The sequence below is a fragment of the Mytilus edulis genome, chromosome 9 (genome assembly GCF_963676685.1).
Source record: "Mytilus edulis chromosome 9, xbMytEdul2.2, whole genome shotgun sequence".
In the NCBI taxonomy this organism is placed as follows: Eukaryota; Metazoa; Mollusca; class Bivalvia; order Mytilida; family Mytilidae; genus Mytilus; species Mytilus edulis.
In genome coordinates this window covers 71,424,609-71,445,518 of record NC_092352.1, presented here as the reverse complement: position 1 = coordinate 71,445,518, position 20,910 = coordinate 71,424,609, and the positions used below count along the sequence as shown (strand labels likewise).

The following is a 20,910-nucleotide window of genomic DNA, read 5'->3' as shown; positions in this document are numbered from 1 at the left end:
TGTCAAAAATTAGATACTGTAAAACAAGAAATGTTTCCTATTTTTTTTCATTATTTTGAAAATTGCAATGGAATAGGTTGTCACAAAATAGAAGTTCCTTCATAATATAACTTCCAAGTGGAAGAAATATTCTGTTATATTATTTCCATTGGAACAAATATTACAGTATTTGAAAGGTATATAATATTTGTTCCAACAGGAACAGAAATTATGACATTGTTTATAACAAAGTTTCAAGTATTAGGCGGAACAAATATACGTTGACAATTGAACAGAGATTATACCTGCTGACATTGAATGTCAATTTAATACTTTCAGTTCACTTTGCTGGGTTTTGCAGAGTTATTCTCCTTGAGAATATGAAATATATATAAAAAAAATCGGCAATTTGATTCAACTCTTTTCACATACAAAATGGAGTCAAAACAATATTGATATACATTTGTATTATAATAAAAGTATATGTAACATAAACTCACCAAAATAAAATGTGAGTCAAAAAATTTACTTTTAAGGGAAATATCCCTTATGAAAGTTGGACAAAGTCACATTAAAACACTCAGTATTCAATATGAATCAAGGGAGATAAATGGTATACATCAATGAGACAGAAATGTTAACACACAACACATGATAAGACATCCAGAGGTCAACCTATAGTCTTCAACAACAGACACACTACTAAACAGCATGACAAATTCCTAATCCCCATCCCCTCTCCTGCATAAAACAAGAATGTGTCCATAGATGCCCCTTTCACACTTTCATTTTCTATGTTCAGTGGACTGTGAAATTGAGGTCAAAAATCTAATTTGGCATTTAAATCAGAAAGTTCATGTCAAAGGGAACATGTGTATTAAGTTTCAAGTTGATTGGACTTCATCAAAAACTACCTTGACCAAAAACTTTAACCTGAAGTGGGACAGACAGACGAATAAACAGATGAACAGACGAACGAATGGATGAACAGACAAACTGATGCACAGACCAGAAAACATAATGCCCCTCTACTATCGTAGGTTGGGCAAAAAAAATAATTAATTCAACAGCTGAGATCAATGACCTATCATCTACACAAAATTAGCCATTTAAGTTATCATTTTTAGCTAAAAATTGACATATATTTTCATATATAACGTAAATCTATTCATGAATGAGAAATTAACCTCTCATCTCATATTGCATGAATATATTAACAGTAATGAACTGTTACAAAAATAAATGCAAACTTGCAGATTGTGAAAAATTATTCTTTCAATTTCGGAGCTTACTATTTACAATTACTGGAATATTTATAGATTACCGAGGGTTTTTTAGACAAGAGAGTTTTTCACAGCTACAATCTCATTAAAGTGCAACAACCCTGAGACGCAACGTCAGTGAGAAACATCCTTGAGTTTGAAAGACCATTGATAATCTGTTTATTGCTATTTTGCTTATTATGTCTTTGATGTGTACATTGACAATAGCATTCGACCCATAGTAGCTAATAGTAGACGCATGATTTGAACAATTATCATAAAAAAATCTTAGGAAAAATACATAAAATGGTGTTAACTATATATTTACTAGCTGGATGGAAATATTATGCATTTGAATTTATCAGCTAAAAAGGTATTCTTAATACTTACATCTATAACTAAGGATGTTTGCTCCTCTACGTTTTGACTTTTTGCCAGATTTTCGGAATCCACTGGTTTTTTCCATGTATTAACATTAAAAAATTTGCCCACTAACCCCTACTTTTCTTTTCCTATTTTTATGACATATCATTTAAAAAGCCATATTTCAAAATCTTATCAAATCCTTGTTATTTTTTCATAGTTTTTTAAACAAAAAAGGTGCCAATGTTAAGTGAAAGAAAAATCTAGAGAGAATTATTTCCCGCCAAATTTTCAACGGCTTATATCTGTGAAACAAGCACACAGACCCTCCATTTTTTTAATTTTTTTTTTTTCTTAATTCATATACTTTCAATTTATAACAGTCTTTTAAAAAGCTTGTTATCTTTAAACAGAGTAGCGGACATCCTTAAGGGGGTACTAAACACTATGACTAACAAAGATTTGGCTTGTTTAATTTTCAAAAAAAATTGACAAAGAAGTTACTTGTCCTGTTAACAAAAATATAAAAATTGAACCACAAAATTGAACCACAAAATTAACAGGAGTAATTTTATTGGATATATATAGCAGTTTGACAAACACTAATTTTGATCATTAAGAAGCTTGATTTCTCTTTACTAATAATATGTGATTAAAACATTCATCCGATTTTTTAAGAGTTAACTCCCTTATGTGTTTTCTTTACCCCTTTAACAATCCATTACTAAATAAATGCAGAATAAATTACACAAGATTGGTGTTTTTTTTCAAATTGAAACTTTGGCACATGATTTTATTCAAACTGTACATGTGATCCATCAATTCATTGATTGATGTTGAACCCCCCCCCCCCCCCACCCCTTGAAAAAAGAACATGTAACCTAGTTGGTTTTCTCAATTAGATAAAAATATGTATGATGATATGCTTGGTTAAATTTATCATTCAAAACTTCAATATCTATTCCAAAATAAAAATAGTTTAATTCTTCACATTGTCACTAGTTTCATAATTAGAGTAGACTAACTTAGTACTATCTGCCTTCATTAATGACGATTCCAAATGGTGTATACAAATTTGCACTCACTGACTGTTAAACAACTGACCTCACATTAGAACCGGCTACCTTCAGTGACTTCAAACTTCTTCTATTGTCAGGTGATTGTGATATTGAAAAATCATGAAAAAATTTCTTTCCGTAAATGAAAAAATATTTCCTTATATGTTGAACATACTGTGGATAATTTTTTTCCCCCTTAGTTTAGTTTTAGCAGATTGAGAAAAAATGGTATTTTCTCGGATATTTAATTTTGTGTTATTTTTAAAGTTTGCAAACAAGTATATAGAAAATTTGGACTCAAAGCACACCTAAATGTGTTTAACCTATACTTATAAATTCCAGAAAGTTTGAATCCAATGAATATAGCTTCCAAAGTACTTTAAGGTGGTACCCAACACTTTCACTAAAATTTATTTGGCTTGTTTAATTTTCATAAAATTTTGACAAATGATTTACTTTGACCCTTTGACAAAAATACAGAAATTTTCAAAAATTTGAACCAACCATTTCATCAGAAAAATTGCACTGGTTGTAAAGCAGTTTGACATACACTTATTTTGATCATGGGGAAGCTTAAAATTTCCTTAGAAATACAATGTAATTAAAACATTTAGCTGATTTTACAGAGTTATCTCCCTGTAGTGTTAGGTACCACCTTAAAAGGCTAGTCCTGCATTGGAAATTTAGATGCACAAGTTATTTGTCAATCAATAACAGACAATATAAACTCATTTAAAGATGTTCGCTGATATCGTTGTACTTTTTTTGTATAATATTCAGACTCCTTTGGTTTTTTTCTGTGAAGTGCCAATATCAATTTTACTTGCTAACCCTTACTTTTCTTCTTATAATTTGATTACATATACTTTTAAAATCTTATAAAATCCTAGTTAATTTTTTCATAGTTTTTGAAAGAAGAAAAAAGGCCAGTATGAAAAATCTAGAGAGAACCATTTCCTTCCTAATTTTCAATATCTTATATCTCAAAAGCAAGTACACAGACCTTCATTTTTCTCTGCTTTTGAGTTCCGTCATTTATACTATGGCTTCATTTATTTCCGTGTGTATCAATTTTTTGGTGGATTGAGGAAAATGTGCATTTTTCGATGGATATTTAATTTCATGGTTTTGCCAATCTGTGCATACAAAGCCTATATAAAATTTGCAATTCGTTGAAAATTTGAATTTGTGGTTCACCTGTACCCACGAAATCACAAAAATTGGTATTCAACGAATAATAATGAATCCACAGTATTCTACCAATTAATAACAGTCTTTTAAAAAGCTTGGTATTTTAAAACAGTTCGGCATTCATCCATAAGCCTACGGTTGGAAACAGAGGTCAAAAGTACAAGAACACACATTGATTCGCAATCAATTAGTGAACCTCCAATGGTATTTCTCAATGTAATCACATGGTTTCATTAATTTATAATCACATTATGCTTATTTTATTTTTAGTGGCTGCCATTACATTAGACAGTACACTGGTGTGTTGTATTTCTGTCCTTGCCAATCAGATCTTTTCTTATCACCATGGAAACACAGCTTAACCAACTACGACTTGTTTGCATTTCACCAATAATTTCCCAGCTGTCAGTTATAGGATCATAGCATTCAATTGTATCATGATATCTGAAATATCAAATGAATGAATAATATGTAAATAGTTTTACAGCTATATATTAATTTTTATTAAACAAATAAAACTGTTGCTAATTTCTTTTAAAAATAACTATCAAAATAATAAGTCATACATTTCCTAGCAGTGCTTGTTGCTGTTAAATAAAAAAAAAATTATATCTGTCTTTTGGAGAATTTATATTATTTTAGCTTTGAAAGTCTCTGTTCAATTTATGTAAAAAGTAAAATCACAAAAATACCAAACTCTGAGGAAAATTCAAAATGGAAAGTCCCTAATCAAATGGCAAAATCAAAAGCTCAAACACATCAAACTAATGGATAACAACTGTCATATTCCTGACTTGGTACATTTTTAGTCACAGGAAAAAGGAGTAGGTCCGGTCCGGTAAGGATCGATTTTGGCCTCAAATTTCAGGTTCATCTAACGAAAGATTTTGGACACTTTTTAATCTCTTAAGTGTCTATTTCAATTGATTCAATTAGTTTATGTGAAGGATTTTAACTGATTTAGTCATTGCAAACGCTCCGATTCAATCTGAAATATGAAAAATCTATCAAATTTGCCAAAAACGTCACTTTTCAGTTGGTTTTTGTCAAAAATGAAAGTGGCCGCATCCGTGTTCATCCTCAACCTTTATATATGTTATGTATTATCATCAAATACAACTTACATCTCAATATTATGAATGAACACAAAAGCGGCCACTTTCATTTAAGATGAAAACCGTCTAAAATTTAACTAAAATGCTGAAATTGTGAAGATTTCAGTAATTTAGCATGACTTTATGAAGCTAGTACCTGATATATGTGCATTATATTGTCAATAACAGCCCATATTTATGTAGCAGAAGTATTCTTCTTTCCAATAAATAGCTAAAAGATTACATTTTCTCAATTTTGTAAAACTGATCTATTTTTGGGCCAAAAAGGGGTCTTACTGAACCTACTCCTTTAAAGCTTTACAAACTGCCTATGACTGTATGTTTACCTCAAGATGCTGGTTTGTTTTTTTTGGTTTTTTTTTGTGTCATTGGGTTTATTATAAATTTCTTAATGAGATATACTCTACATCTCTTTTTATCTATATACTGTAAGTTGAGGATGTACTTAGGTGAAATTAAAAATAAATTAGAATTTAAAATAGATCCTATAAGTCAGAAAAGCATATGTTTTAAAAAGAACAAAATAAGCCAAAAAAAAGTGATAGGTTATGGAGCTCCTTTTTAAGATATTCAATTTTTTTTTAAATGGCTGGAAAAAGCTGACTTGGACTTTTACCTTATATTTGCATTGGTATTATTTGGGTCTCAAATCGAAAGAAAAGAAATCAAGAATCTGCTTAATTTTGTTAAATGACCTTTTATGAGCTATTGAATTCTTATATGAAAAGAAAAAAGGGTGTTATGGGGCAAAATACTTTACCCTGTATCGTAGGAAAAAATCCAAGGAATCAAAAAATCTGACATAAATTCCTAAACCTGACCTACATGTATGTACATTCTTGAGAGATTTTTAAGAGCATTTATCATTGTGCTAATTGAAAATGTTCACACTTGCAAGATTGATTATTATGTTTTGGGTAAATTATATTCTGCTTACAAATAAGGCTATTCAGATTTGAAATGTCTGGTTTTCATTTTTTGAAAACATTATGTCTGAATTTTTTGGTAATAATGAAAACAAACATCGTAAAAATGTCTGAAATAACAGTACCGCTGAATGATTTCATAATGAAAATCACTTTCAGGAGCCTGTTATTCAGTGGTTGTCGTTTGTTTGTGTGTTACATATTTGTTTTTTGTTAATTTTTTTACATTAATAAGGGTGTTAGTTTTCTTGTTTGAATTGTTTTACATTGTATTATCGAGGCCTATTATAGCTGACTATGCGGTATGGGCTTTGCTCATTGTTGAAGGCTGTAAGGTGAACTATAGTTGTTAATGTCTGTGTCATTTTGGTCTTTTGTGGATAGTTGTCTCATTGGCAATCATACCACATCTTCTTTTTTATATTAAAAGCATTATGTGGATTTTTTAAACATACCTGTCCCATCCTTCTTCTCCCCCGCAGGCATATATTTTACCACCGACCACGGCTACACCTGGCCTATATCTTCTCTCATGAAGAGGACATCTTTCTATCCATGTGTTCATCTTTGGGTCATAACATTCTACTCTCTTTGTGTTCTCTGTGGAAGCATGCCATCCTCCTACAAAATTATAAGAATTAGGTAATTTACCCAAAAATGGTGGCTTTACATTTAAGTAATTTTGAGTTGGAGTTACGTGCACAAATTCCTTTATAAATCAACCATAATTTTCTCACTGATACACATAGTTAATATGGCTTCTACTAGCGAAACTCCATTTGGAGTTAATGTGTTTAGATACTTCTTATGTCAGTACACCTTTCCTATATTGCTCATAATTAACTTGTTACATTGATACTAGACTAAGGTTGTTTTCAGAAGTATTTTCATTTCTTTAAAGATGTTTGTTCCTTTATTTTTTAAATCTTGTCAGATATTCAGAACTTCTGGTTTAATCCATGTAGTGCAAATAAATATTTTGTCTGCTATGCCCTATCTTTCTTTTCATAATTTAATTACACATAGTTTAAAAGCAATATTTGAAATTCTTTATAAAATCCTTGTTATTTTTTCATAGTTTTTGAAAGAGAAAAGGGTGCCCATGTTCAATGTATGAAAAAAGAATGAGAGTCATTTTCAGCCAATGTTCCAATGGCGTATATCTCCAAGACAAGGACATGGACCCTTCAATTATTTCTGTTTTTTTAGTTCTGTTATTAATATACTATCAATTTTCTTTTAAAAAGCTTATAATTTTGAAACAGAGAGGTGAACATACTTGAGTCTTGTTCAATCCATCACTCAGATTTGCTTGCACACACATTTAAAAAAGGCAAAGGGAAATAATTGTGACTCAAACTATTATAATGAATCTATTACTGTAAATTAAGAAATGTTAGGGTTTTAATATCATTTCAATTATTGATCAATGCACAAAAATGTCATATTGAATGCAGTAAATGTTGCCAAAATATAATGAGACCAATTTTTTTCAATTTGCAAAAAGAAACCCTAAAATTTGTCAGAACTATTGCTAAATTTACTTTGCTTATACAAAGGCAACTTCCAATTGAAATAATTATATTTTACAGAGCTTTCAAGTTGTCTCCAGTGTGTAAAGAATTAGCGCTTTGGAGATTATAACAGTTATAATCTATTTTTGAAAATATATTTAGAGTATAAGAGTTATCTCCCATAGCTGCAGATATTATTACAGATCTTTAGAGCTATCTGCCATTTGAGAAATATATTTTCTACAGAGTTTAAGAGATATCTCCCTTTGCCCAAGATATATTTAAAGGAGATATAGTTATCTTCCATTTGGCAAGATATATTGTCTAATAGGGTTTAGAGTTATCTCCAATTTCTAAAACATTTTTAGAAATAAAGAGTTATCTCTGATTTCACTAATACATTTTCAAATAACTTGATCTTTTTTGTAAAGAATTATCTCCCTTTCATATATTCAAGAGAACAGTTTTCTAAAGAGTTTGACATGATATATTTACTACAGAGTTGAAAGAGTCATCTCCCTTTCCAAAAGATATGTGTTATGGAGATATAGTTATCTCTTATTTCTAGAGTTATCTCCCATTTCTAAAGAGTTATCTCCCATTTCTAAAATATATTTACATAGATTTCTAAATTATTTTTAGAGAAAATGAGTTATCTCTCATTTCTAAAATACTTTAATAGTCTGCTGTTTGGCTTGATTTTTTTTTCTCAAGAATTATTTTCCTTTTGTATAGACAAGGGAACTGTTTTCTACCTATGACATAGATTTTTCCATCCAGTACACAGGCACCTGAACCAGACCGTGGAATCTTCATTGACCTCATTTCACTCCACGTCTGGGTACGTGGATTAAATAGCTGCACTATGTCAATTCCATCTCCATCTTCTAACACAGCGCCACCTACAAAGTATTGGAATAATTGAAGAAAAAGGATATGGCGTATTAATTAATGATAAAATACCACTGCATGTACATGAATGAATGTTAAGAAATCCTAATTACATTAACATGTACGTTAGGGAAGCAAAATATAGGTCAGAGCAATGTGGCTAGTAAACATATACATGTATATCTATGGGAGCAAAATCTAGGTCAGAGCATTGTGGGAGGTAAGCAATTTATATCTTATTCCCTAACAAGAATGTCGCCATAGTACACGAATGCCAATCTCCAACTATCATTTTCTATGTTCTATGTGGACCTTGAAATTGGGTTCAAAACTCTATTTTGGCATTAAAATTAGAAAGATCACATCATAGAGAACATGTGTACTAAGTTTAAAGTTGATAGGACTTCAACTTCATCAAAAACTATCTTGAACAAAAACCTAAAGTGGGACAGACAGACAGAGGAACAGACAGAGGAATGGATGGATGAACTGTCAGACGGACAAACATATGGACACACAGACCATAAAACATAATGCCCATAAATGGGCCATAAAAATATATGTTTTGTTAAAATAAAATTACCTTTTACACATAAAATGTATAAGAATTTCTGTATCTATGTTCATACCCATTTTTTAAATGCAAAGGCATAATTCTGGTTATTTCCACCCTAAAAGTCTGAATAATGTAAACATAAACTTTTTACGTTAGCAAGCAAATTTCAAAAGTTACCTGTCACATATAACATGCCATTCAGAGATACACATGCAGGACTGGTAAGTGCTATCTTCATTGGTGGTATAATGGTCCAAACATTGGTTTCTATATTGTAATACTCAACACTGTCCAATCTAACATTACCATCCCAGCCCCCTATAGCATACATAAATCCATCTAACATCACCAAGCCTGCAAAGAAAATAATTCTGTAATACTCTACACTGTCCAATCTAATGTTACCATCCCAGCCCCCTATAGCATACATAAATCCATCTAACATCACCAAACCTGCAAAGAAAATAATTCTGTAATACTCTACACTGTCCAATATAACATTACCATCTCAGCCCCCTATAGCATACATACATGCATCTAACATCACCAAACCTGCAAAGAAAATGTCAATACATTATAATATTCTACACTGTCCAATCTATTGTTACCATCCCAGACCCCTATCGCATACATAAATTCATCTAACATCACCAGACCTGCAAAGATAATAATTCTGTAATATTCTACTATTAGTTAAAGTCATATGAAACGAGTGAGTGGTGAAAAATAATGTTTATCCAATTCTTGAACCAATGCATGTATATATCATAAACTTAGTCCTCTGTGCACGATTTTATCATTATTTTCGCAAATATATCATATAATCGTCAATTTTTTTTCTCTCTGTTTGTTATGATTTAAAAAATATGGCTGCTCATTAAATGCCGTGTTTTGAAGCCGAGTTTTACCGATTGTCACCTTATAGTAAACAAATCACAAAAAGCATGGGTATTGAGCACGTGTTTAACATGTATAATCAGATATTTGTTTATTTCAATGTCAGATCCATGCGTATTGCGGTCACCTGATTTTTAAGAGGAGGGTTACGCTCGGGTCACTATGCATACGGAAAATCTGTCGGCGAATTGCTTCCTGGAAGCAAGCAATTAAAAATAAGTAAACTTCTTAATGTGGACAAATTGAAGAATTTTCCTCAGAAAAAAGTATATTTACATAAGTTGTATAATGAAAACTATCCATTTAGTTATAAAAAACATATGCATATTTTTTTTTAATTTGAGGTTTCTTATGACTTTAAGAGTTAAATTATTTGTTAGAGTTTAAGATGGTACTCAGAATAGCATTTTGTACGTCTTCTGATAGGATGATACAGGCTTGGAATTACTTTTCATCAAAAGCTTATCTAACCTATTAGGTTAACAAAATCCAGAAAATTAAAAATTCAAATTTTACAAATTAAAGATATACCTTAGGCTTCCATTTCTGCATGTCGGAGCCAATTAAAAAAAATGCCTTTTTCATTAAGAAAAAAAAAGAGGAAGTTTTTCAACTGCATTTTTAGTCAATGTTTGCTGCATGACCATATACATTTATTTTGGTAAAATGCAACACTCGCATTTCTAGTAACAGTAACTGGTTTTTTCCCAGTTTAAATAGTCTTCGAGAAATAAAATATGGAACACCACTGATACCCTATGAAAATTGAATTACGAATAATTGCGCTCTTGACACCTTTAAAACTTGTAAAAAATGCAATGATTTATAAATTGAGTTATCTCCCATTGTACACTTAACAACACACTGTGTAAAAGAAAAGTAATAGTTTGAACTTTTACCCAAATATAAAGCAGCTGATATAAAGTTCATGGTATTAATATCAATAAAACTAGATGCATGAAATATGTTAATGAGATAGCCATCAAATTACAATAAACCCAAAAAGACATACATATCTAAATAGAAACATTAATTAATGCAACATATTAAAATAAATTCCATTCAATACATATTTTGGCTTAAAAATGCCATAAAAAAAAGTTACGGACTGGTAGAATGTGGAATCTAACCCTTCAAAATATTTTTCAATGTCCAATGAAAATTATCGTTACAAAGGCAGTCCAGGCCTTACCTAGTTCAGATCTAGCTATATTCATTGGTGCCACTTCTGTCCAAACATCCAGACAGGGGTCATATCTCATTACACTTTTGTTGGCTGAACCATCAGGGTATTCACCACCAGCCAGGAAAAGATAACTGTCACCTATAAAAAACAAAGATACACTTCAGCTCATAATTTTTTTTTCTCTGATTTCCAGCTACCCGAAGTTGAAAAGAACAAAGAGATTTGATTTAAAATTTCTTTCTTAAATTATAAGAGTTGAACTTTACATATTTACTTTATATACATGATCATGATGATATAGAAAAGAATTAATTGGGCTTTTGAATTTAGATTAAACAATATTATATTATTTTTTAGATTTTGGGAAAAGACAGCCCATGATAGGCTTTTTGCAAATCTAAAGGAGATGTATAGTCCTTTATCCCCCAAAAAGTGCCTTTCTACTACTTTCCAGAAAAAAATACTGTAGATTCATTATTACATGTATTTGATGGATATTAATTTTCATGGTTTTCCTGGGTACAGGCCTAGTTCATGTAGGTGAACCACCAATTTAGATGTTCAACAAATTACAAATTTTCTATCAGATTATATATATAGCAGTCAGAGCTCAGACATATACAAGTCGATTTTTGTTTTTGACTTTCAGAAGTCAAAACATGTAGTTATTATAACTAGAGGCTCTAAAGAGCCTGTGTCGCTCACCTTGGTCTATGTGCATATTAAACAAAGGACACAAATGGATTCATGACAAAATTGTATTTTGGTGATGGTGATGTGTTTGAAGTTCTTTCTTTACTGAACGATTTTGCTTCTTACAATTATATCTATAATGAACTTTGCCCATTAGTAACAGAGAACTATATTTGGTAAAAATTTACATAAATTTACCAAATTAATGAAAATTGTTAAAAATTGACTATAAAGGGCAATAACTCCTTAAGGGGTCAACTGACCATTTTGGTCATGTTGACTTATTTGTAGATCTTACTTTGCTGAACATTATTGCTGTTTACAATTTATCTCTATCTATAATAATATTCAAGATAATAACCAAAAACAGCAAAATTTCCTCAAAATTACCAACTCAGGGGCAGCAACCCAACAACCGATTGACCGATTCATCTGAAAATTTCAGGGCAGATAGATCTTGACCTGATAAACATTTTTTTTCCATGTCAGATTTCCTCAAAATGCTTTGGTTTTTGAGTTATAAGCCAAAAACTGCATTTTACCCCTATGTTCTATTTTTAGCAGTGGCGGCCATCTTGGTTGGTTGACCAGGTCATGCCACACATTTTTTAAACTAGATACCCCAAAGATGATTGTGGCCAAGTTTGGATTAATTTGGTCCAGTAGTTTCAGAGGAGAAGATTTTTGTAAAAGATTACTTTAATTAACGAAAAATGGTTAAAAATTGACTATAAAGGGCAATAACTCCTAAACGGGTCAACTGACCATTTTGGTCATGTTGACTTATTTGTAGATCTTACTTTGCTGAACATTATTGCTGTTTACAGTTTACCTCTATCTATAATAATATTCAAGATAATAACCAAAAATAGCAAAATTTCCTCAAAATTACCAATTCAGGGGCAGCAACCCAACAACCGATTGACCGATTCATCTGAAAATTTCAGGGCAGATAGATCTTGACCTGATAAACATTTTTACCCCGTCAGATTTGCTCTAAATGCTTTGGTTTTTGAGTTATAAGCCAAAAACTGCATTTTACCCCTATGTTCTATTTTTAGCCGTGGCGGCCATCTTGGTTGGTTGACCGGGTCACGCCACACATTTTTTAAACTAGATACCCCAATGATGATTGTGGCCAAGTTTGGTTTGATTTGGCCCAGTAGTTTCAGAGGAGAAGATTTTTGTAAAAGTTAACGACGACGGACGACGACGGACGCCGGACGCAAAGTGATGGGAATAGCTCACTTGGCCCTTCGGGCCAGGTGAGCTAAAAATGTGTTTTCAATTTTAGACTTATCTAAGGCAGAAAATGACAGACTTGTTTAGGTCTATTTATGTTGATGAAAGAACTTAATTTGACTGGGTGGCCAAATTACACCACCTATGAATTCAAAAACCTGTTTGAGAGTTTACAAGGACTTAAGCTATCTATATTTAATTGTCTAATTGAACATCTTTACAAAACACAGATGTTTTACTTCATTAAGTGTGGCTCCAGGTGGTTGCATTGTAAGGTTAATTAACATTATCTCCGATTTTTCATTCACTCTCATTCATATTTTTCTTTAGAAGACAAAGCATTGTTTTTCAATGTTGTCATTATTTGATTTAGATGCGTGACTTTTATATGAATATGCGTGGGTCTTGAAGTTTACCAATTTTGGTAACTTATCGACTTGTAGGAGTCGATATTTGCAACTTTTTGATTCAGGTCAATTATTTCTTGCTTAACAATATTTGACTTATTAAAGTTGTATTTTGGTTTGCATTAAAGGGAGACAAATCCTAAAACTTACAAATTTAGACCTCTAGGAGTCAAAAGCAGATTCAGACTTATTTATGTCTGAGCTCTGACTGTATAGTACATGTAGTATATATGCATATTTGCCAAAACCATGAAATAGCATATATCCTTGAAAAAGAAAGTTTTCTGCAATCTACGAAAAATTATTATCCACTAAAAAATTTATCCACAGTAATTTCTTTTGCTTCTTGTAACTATTGCTATGTTTTAAAAACTATTTGAAGTCGGACAGTAAAATCATGGCCATGATGGCAAAATGTTAAACAAACCAAACACAATCAAGTTTTTCTCATATTTTTTGCTTATCGTACTATGTTATACCATCCCCTGCCTGAAAAATTTTTTTAAAAGAATTTTAGGTAATAATTATATCTTGGTGGGATTGTCTGCTAACATCAGTTCTTGTTAAGTACCCATGGAATTCATATAATTTCTTTGTGTTTAAAAATACTGTTTAACTTCGTTATTGAACTGTTAAAGTCAAGACATGCAAGGGTAGACCAGCAACAACTTTATTGTAACCTTAGCAACTTGTTACCATATCCATGACAACACACAAACCTGCTGATACAATTCCATGTTTACTTATTGCAAATGGCAGACAGGCTAATGGTTTCCATGACAACGTGTTAGGGTCATAGGTCTCCACACTTCTGAGTACAACTTTATCATCTTCTCCTCCTACAGCTACAATGACTTCTGTTTTATCTGGATAAAAAAATCAATAATGAAACTCTACCTGTACATGTATCTCAAGGCCACATGATCTGAGGATTATACATTGTTTTATGCTGAAATATAAGTGATTCTTTAACATGTTGATGCAGTATTCAACTTGTTTTCTACATGTATATTCATGGTGTTGTGTGACTTGTATTGAAATGTAGGATTAAGCAATGTACAAAAATGTACATGTATTGTGTTTTTCCTAGATTGCATTAGAATTCATTGCTGTAAATGTACAAATAAAAAATGTATGCCATATGTGACGTACACATATGTATGTATAGTTGTTAACTTCTATGTCATTTGGTCTCTATTGGAGAGGTGTCTCATTTGGCAATTATACCACATCTTCTTATTTTTATATATATATATATATATATACACAGATACATGTATAGCAATGTCTAAATGTAAAGTGCATGTATGAATTCATGGAATTGAAATGCAATAATAATAATGACAATGTTCAGTGTATGTATATATTAGTTACCCTACATCAGGCATAGGGTAATCGTAATCAGTACTTGTAATCAGCTGTAAACGATTACATTTTGCAGTGTAATCCTATGTAATCAGTAATCATGTCATTTCTGATTACATGTAATCGTAATGTAATCGATATCATAAAATTAAGAATGGAAATGGGGAAAATGTCATTGAGACAACAACCCAACCAAAGAGCAGATAACAGCCTAAGGCCACCAATGGGTCATGTACATGTATACATGACACCTACAATGTATGGGTCATGTAAATTGTATATATGACACATGACATACCTGAAGATTTCCTAACTTTTGTTCGTGGACTAGAAAATTCAGCTCTCCTATCCTGCAACAGATGAAAATCTTTGGCCTCCTTAACAAGCTTTTGACATGCTTGTGAACATTTTATAACTTCATGGCTTTCGACATGATCATGGATAAAATAACAACTGACTAGTGGTAGACGAACACATTCTAAAACACTCTCAAATCCATTCCTACGATTTCCTACATCATGGTCCAGCCATTGAACAGCTGCATGATAAACTATTTCTTCATTGTCAATGTTGAGATCATCGTCAGATAAAATTTCTACTAATTTTACTTTGGTTAATTCAAGAAATTCTTCATGTTGCCATACTGACTGAAAATGGTGTAAAATGTAAACTTTTGATTTTTGTTGTAATTCCGAGCATGCATGTAGTTCGGCAAAGCAGTGTATACCCACACAATTTAATTCATCCATGTTTTTTTCGAGGTACAAACAACAAGCTTCTTTCACTGGAATAATTTCTAACAAATTAGCAGCAGATAAAAGTGATTGGACGTTTTGTCTCGTAATTACCACCTCTGACGTATAACCATAATCTATTAATGTTTGTACCATAGCCGGTTCAACGCCATTCAGTGAAACTTTTCTTTGTTGGCTTTCAGCTAAACCTCCACCAAACATTGCCCTAAAATACTGACTAAATGCAGATAAAACCACTTTATGGCATGGAAATTCCTGACCATCCACTGAAATTATAACGTCACAAAACTGTGTTCGATTTTGAAGGTCTCTTAACCCAGACAAAAGCTGAGCAGGATGGGAAAGTTCAACATAGCGATGTTCTTCCTCAGGTTGTATGGAGTCTGGAACACTAGCAACAGAATCAGTGCTCACAGCACTAGAACATGCTCTTGGAGACATACATGGAACAAAATTCACAGGGAAACTTTTGTCTGTCCCATCATCACCAGAATTGGCCATTTCTTTATTATCGTATTTTATCTTTACTGGTTGTTTTGTTTTATGTACATCTCCTGAAAAATAATTAAAAAGTAAATTTTGTAACAATGCTACAATAATCTTCACAGGTTTTAACTTTATGAAAAAGAGCATCTGGATGATGTTAAAGCTAAAATCTAAAAATAGGCAAGGATACTATAAAGTAGAGAAAATGCTCTAAAGATAAAAGAACTAAAGAATAGAAATGAAGGACACCCCCCCCCCCCCCTCAACCAAATAAAAAAAATTAATGGAATTCAAAAGCTTAAACATTTTTTTCCATGTAAAGTATACAAATATGGACACAAATCATTTGCAAATACTTTACATTGTTTTCAGATTTTTATTTCTTCAAAATAGCGATTAAAAGTTCCCAAATATATTCTTCTTCAAACAATGTAGGTCTATGATGCATGATTTTTGTCCAGCCTTAGACTTTTGTCAAAAAAGCAAGACATAGCAATCCTGCATCTGTTGTAGGCGTCCACAAATATTCACTCTCATTAACATATATATAACATTCACTCTGTCAATGTCTGTAGTTAAAGTTTTTAAAATTTTAATAACTTTCTTAAACTATCCTGGATTTCTACCAAACTCGGACAGAAGCTTGTTTATGATCAAAAGCTAGTATGCAAAAGCAAATTTTGTAAAAATATATTTCCAGTTTTTGTATGTTACTTATCAATGATTACATATGGACTTAGTTTTCTTCCTGTTAACATTACATACAGTCTACAGTTAAAGTTCTTAAAACATAAGTTACATTCATAAAGAAGGCAAGACACTTGGTTCCGTGGAACCCTTACAAATTATTCATTATTAAATAATTTAATTTTGGATGTAATGCGTCTTCTGATTGGCTGATGTCATTTTGTTTATCAGCTTATAGACGTCATTTTGTCATGTGAGCGTGCAGTCATCAACATTTTTTCATAATTAACTACGGTTGACTCTACAAAATATTTAGGCCTAACTCTTCAATCAAATTTAAAATGGGACAAACATATAGATACCATGACATCAAAAGCAAACCAGTCCCTTGGATTTATTCGTAGAAACCTAAAAATAGCATCACCGAAAGTTAAAGCTCATGCATATAAAGCTCTTGTCCGACCAAAATTAGAGTACTGCTCAACAATTTGGGACCCACATCAAAAACAACAAACTCTACAAATTGAAAAGGTTCAGAGAAGAGCAGCACGCTTCTCATGCAACCGCTTCCATAACACCAGCTCAGTTACTGAAATGATGACAGACCTAAATTGGTACCCACTCGAAATTAGGCGTTTACGATACTATACAGACTTGTTTTCTTTTACAAAATTATTCATGAAATTGTTGCAGTTCCTACACATAATCTTTTGATCCCACTTGACAATAGAACCAGACATAGCAATCCACACTCATTTAGGCAAATACAAACATCTAAAGACAGTTATAAATATTCATTTTATCCACGAACTGTTATAAATTGGAATCATCTGCCACAACAAATAGTATCATGCAGTACAGTAGAGGGATTCAAGAGTATGATCTCAGAATCTGCTCTCATCCCCATATTCTATCCCTAACTATTCTGTTATCAAATGTATATAGTTTTATCACAATTTATTTTTTTTCAAATGTACATACGTTATGTTGATTTTTTTTTTTATTTTGTTATTTTTGATTTTTTGTTGCTAAATTAGTGTAAATTATAAATTTTATAGTCGACGCCCGGCGAATAATCTTCAATAATTGAAGGATCGCTAGAAACCTAAAGAAGAAGAAGAAGAATCATTGAAGCATGACTGGAGGGGGCCCCCTCTTAATAGGTCAGTCAGTGGGCCCCCACTTATATCGTCTTGGTACCTGTTTTGACGCGGACCAGAAATGACGCACCAATTTAATTTTGGGTTTTATATTTCTAAACAAAAGCTGTGACGTCATTGATAATTACTATTCATAACATGATGGTGAAGGTCATATGACTACAACATAGATGCCTAAAACTCTGTCCAGAAATGTTATTATTGCTTGAATTATTAAAGATAGTGCAATTTCCGCCATTTAATTAAGGTCAAAAACAGTCTACCCTTCCCCTAATGATTATCAGTCCTAAATCCACTTTGATCGGCAAAAGTATGTAAGCGCATGCTTCCCTAGTTTGTGTTTTTCAAATCATGTGACTGTCATGTGACATGGTTTTACATTTAAGCGGGAATCACTGTAGAACAAATGATCATCGCTTATATAATTTTCTATGGTTTATCGATTTTTTTCATTCATTGTATGAAGAATACATTGATAAATATATTATTGTCAATTTTGTTTTATGAATGCAATTACTTCATATTTTCAAGTATTTGGAATATATATGTCACTTTGATAAATTTTGAACAATTTAATATAAAATTTGAAATAAAATACAACTTACAATTAAATTAATGTAAAAAATTGTGTTGCTATCAACATGATCATAAAAGTGACTGTAAATGTCAAAATTTGTTAATAAAATTGATTTTTTTTAACAGTGTTCACTTTAAATTATCCGGATTGAAGCATTTTTTCGAACATCAGGTACGTGCAAGTGGTTTTTACTGGTTTGTTTACAGTGCGTCATTACTGGTACCCATCATAAGGTTGACAGTCTGTTTGTAATGTTAGCAAACATGATTTTTATTGCTATTACTGTTTCAAAAATAAACTGTTTAATGATTGAAATATTTTAACAAGTTATCAATCTTTCATTCTGTTCCGTTTTTCTAATTCTTTTAAATGGTAGATTAAATGTAGAGACAAACACAACGTTAGGTGCGTCATTACTGGTTCCTCGGGGATATTTCTGGATCCGCCACTGTTTACAATGTGTCATAGATAAAATTTATTTGTTTCTTGTATATTCAGTTGTTTGTTTCACCTGGTCAAAATAAATTGCCAACCCCTGGTTTATGTGCATATATATATATATATATATATATATATGTGTGTATAATATTATGTATACACTCTCCTTTCACTTTCTTAATTTCTTGTCTGGTTGGGAGCACTTTTTCAATAAAACATTAACCAGAAATGAAATACAAAAAATATTTACATGGTGTTTTAGACATTATATTTTGGATTCTACATCAAATACAATCTATCTAAGCATGGAAAATACTGTAGACGGTTAGTTCCTGCATACACAAAAATCTCAGAAGTCTTCGATTTTCGATACCGGAAGTTATATCGAACTAGGGACGGACTAAAAACATGAAAGTTGAAAACCGGAGCAGTTATTTAAGATACGTTTTATTGCTAAAATTCAAACTGTATAGTAAAGAACCAAGAATATGTATAGTATACAAATCCTTAAAAGAACAGAATATTTTGTAACATTGTTTGTATATTTCTTTATTATCAAAAGATACTAACTGTGGAAAATATGACTGAAAGTTTATTCACAATTTAAAAATAATTTCTACCTAAAAACAACTGTCTGTTATAATATTTTTGTGCTATTAAGAATGTTTTAAAAGGTATTATCATTTCAAATAATTATATTTGTATCATGTTTAAACAAATTTAAAAAAAAATATTGGTATCGGTTGACTTTTTATCGCAAAGATATATCATGAATAATAATGTACTGTTAGTTTACTATTCCTAGAAGTATATCCCACATCAAATGTATATGTATGCCAAATTATCAACAGATATCTACAAACATATTGAATTGGGGAAAAATGGTTGCATTTCAAACCTTTACAAGGTTAGACCAATTGTGATTACTGCCATGGTTTATCAGACTAAAACATGCAGAATACACGAAAAGATTGGCCGAAAACGGAATTCTTTGAAAAAATATCAAGGAATACATTTTAGTGTTCATCAGAAATTTTAATATCAAAAACTGTTTATTACATACTTCCATATATTGAAACATTTTAGCGTTGAAGTTTGTTTATAAATATCATGATGTTCAAAATTTGATTTTTTTTAAATAATATATAAAAAGTCCTGATATACCTTTATATCATTTTCAGGCAAGATTATGCTTCCAATGCTCAAGTTCAACTTGACTATATTTCTTCTCCGCCTTTTAACTGAAATATAACTATTTCAAAAGCTTTTGTTATTTTGAATTATTAAGTTATGAATAAACTCATCAAAGATACCAGGACTAAATTTAGTATACGCCAGACGCGCGTTTCGTCTACAAAAGACTCATTAGTGACGCTCGAATCTAAAAAAAAGTTTAAAAGGCCAAATAAAGTATGATTTTCTCCTTAAAAAATATATAAATTGTCAAACAATTTAAAAAGGTTAGTTGTATAACGTTATATAGAATAGAATAAGAATATTTATTATTCCATTCAGAGACATGTATACACATACATATGTGTATATATGTCTCTGTTCCATTTAAGGGCCTTGATGGACAGCATGACATGTGTACACTGATAAAATAATACGTCGTTATTTGTAAATTAATGCAGGCAGGACCAGAACCATCAAATCATTACAATTGTCATTGTCAATACAATGACGAACCTTGATCGTTCTTCATTTGTCAATAAAACCTGAAAGAAAGAAAAAACATCTCTAAAAGTTATTTTCAGAGGAACCTTCCTGGTCGACATCTAAAATAAGAAAATAAGGTATGCTTGTTAATGAAACAACTCTCCACCAAAGACATAATGACGTAAAAGTTAGTAATTATAATATCATTCAAAGATGCAACAGAAAACAAGTTTGTATAATAGTGATTGGAACTGCGGACAGTAGACTTTTCAGAAAAGTTCTATTTGGGGGATTATATATCTTCAGCAGATTGTATCTTCAGTTTTGTATTCTTTAATTGCTTATGAAAAAAATGAAGATGTGGTATATGATTGACAATGTGACAACTCTCCACAATTGAACAAATGAGACACAGAAATTAACAAGTTTATATATAGGTCACCTTTAGGCCTTCCACAATGAATTAAGCCCATATCGTACAGTCAGTTATAAAAGATTACGAA

At 31.4% G+C, this 20,910-nt stretch overlaps 1 protein-coding gene across 1 annotated transcript; it reads right to left on the bottom strand.

The window, feature by feature from the left end:
* Positions 1 to 2,893: 2,893 nt before the first annotated feature.
* LOC139488939 (kelch-like protein diablo) lies at positions 2,894 to 19,150 on the bottom strand. Its single transcript, XM_071274923.1, has 8 exons — positions 18,999 to 19,150; positions 14,944 to 15,954; positions 14,000 to 14,146; positions 10,945 to 11,076; positions 9,033 to 9,209; positions 8,164 to 8,310; positions 6,350 to 6,515; positions 2,894 to 4,297 (listed from the first exon to the last, which is right to left on the bottom strand). The coding sequence occupies exons 2-8, from the start codon at positions 15,899 to 15,901 to the stop codon at positions 4,138 to 4,140; spliced, it is 1,887 nt and encodes a 628-aa protein (XP_071131024.1). The 5' UTR covers positions 15,902 to 15,954; positions 18,999 to 19,150; the 3' UTR covers positions 2,894 to 4,137.
* Between the last annotated feature and the right edge of the window lie 1,760 nt (positions 19,151 to 20,910).

Coding starts and splice junctions, on each gene's coding strand:
- LOC139488939 (XM_071274923.1), bottom strand. CDS start 15,901: ATGGCCAATTCTGGTGATGATGGGACAGACAAAAGTTTCCCTGTGAAT. Junction 14,147..14,943: donor AAAAGTTAGGAAATCTTCAG/GTATGTCATGTG, acceptor TTTTTTATCCAG/ATAAAACAGAAGTCATTGTA. Junction 8,311..9,032: donor TGGCATGTTATATGTGACAG/GTAACTTTTGAA, acceptor AATACTTTGTAG/GTGGCGCTGTGTTAGAAGAT.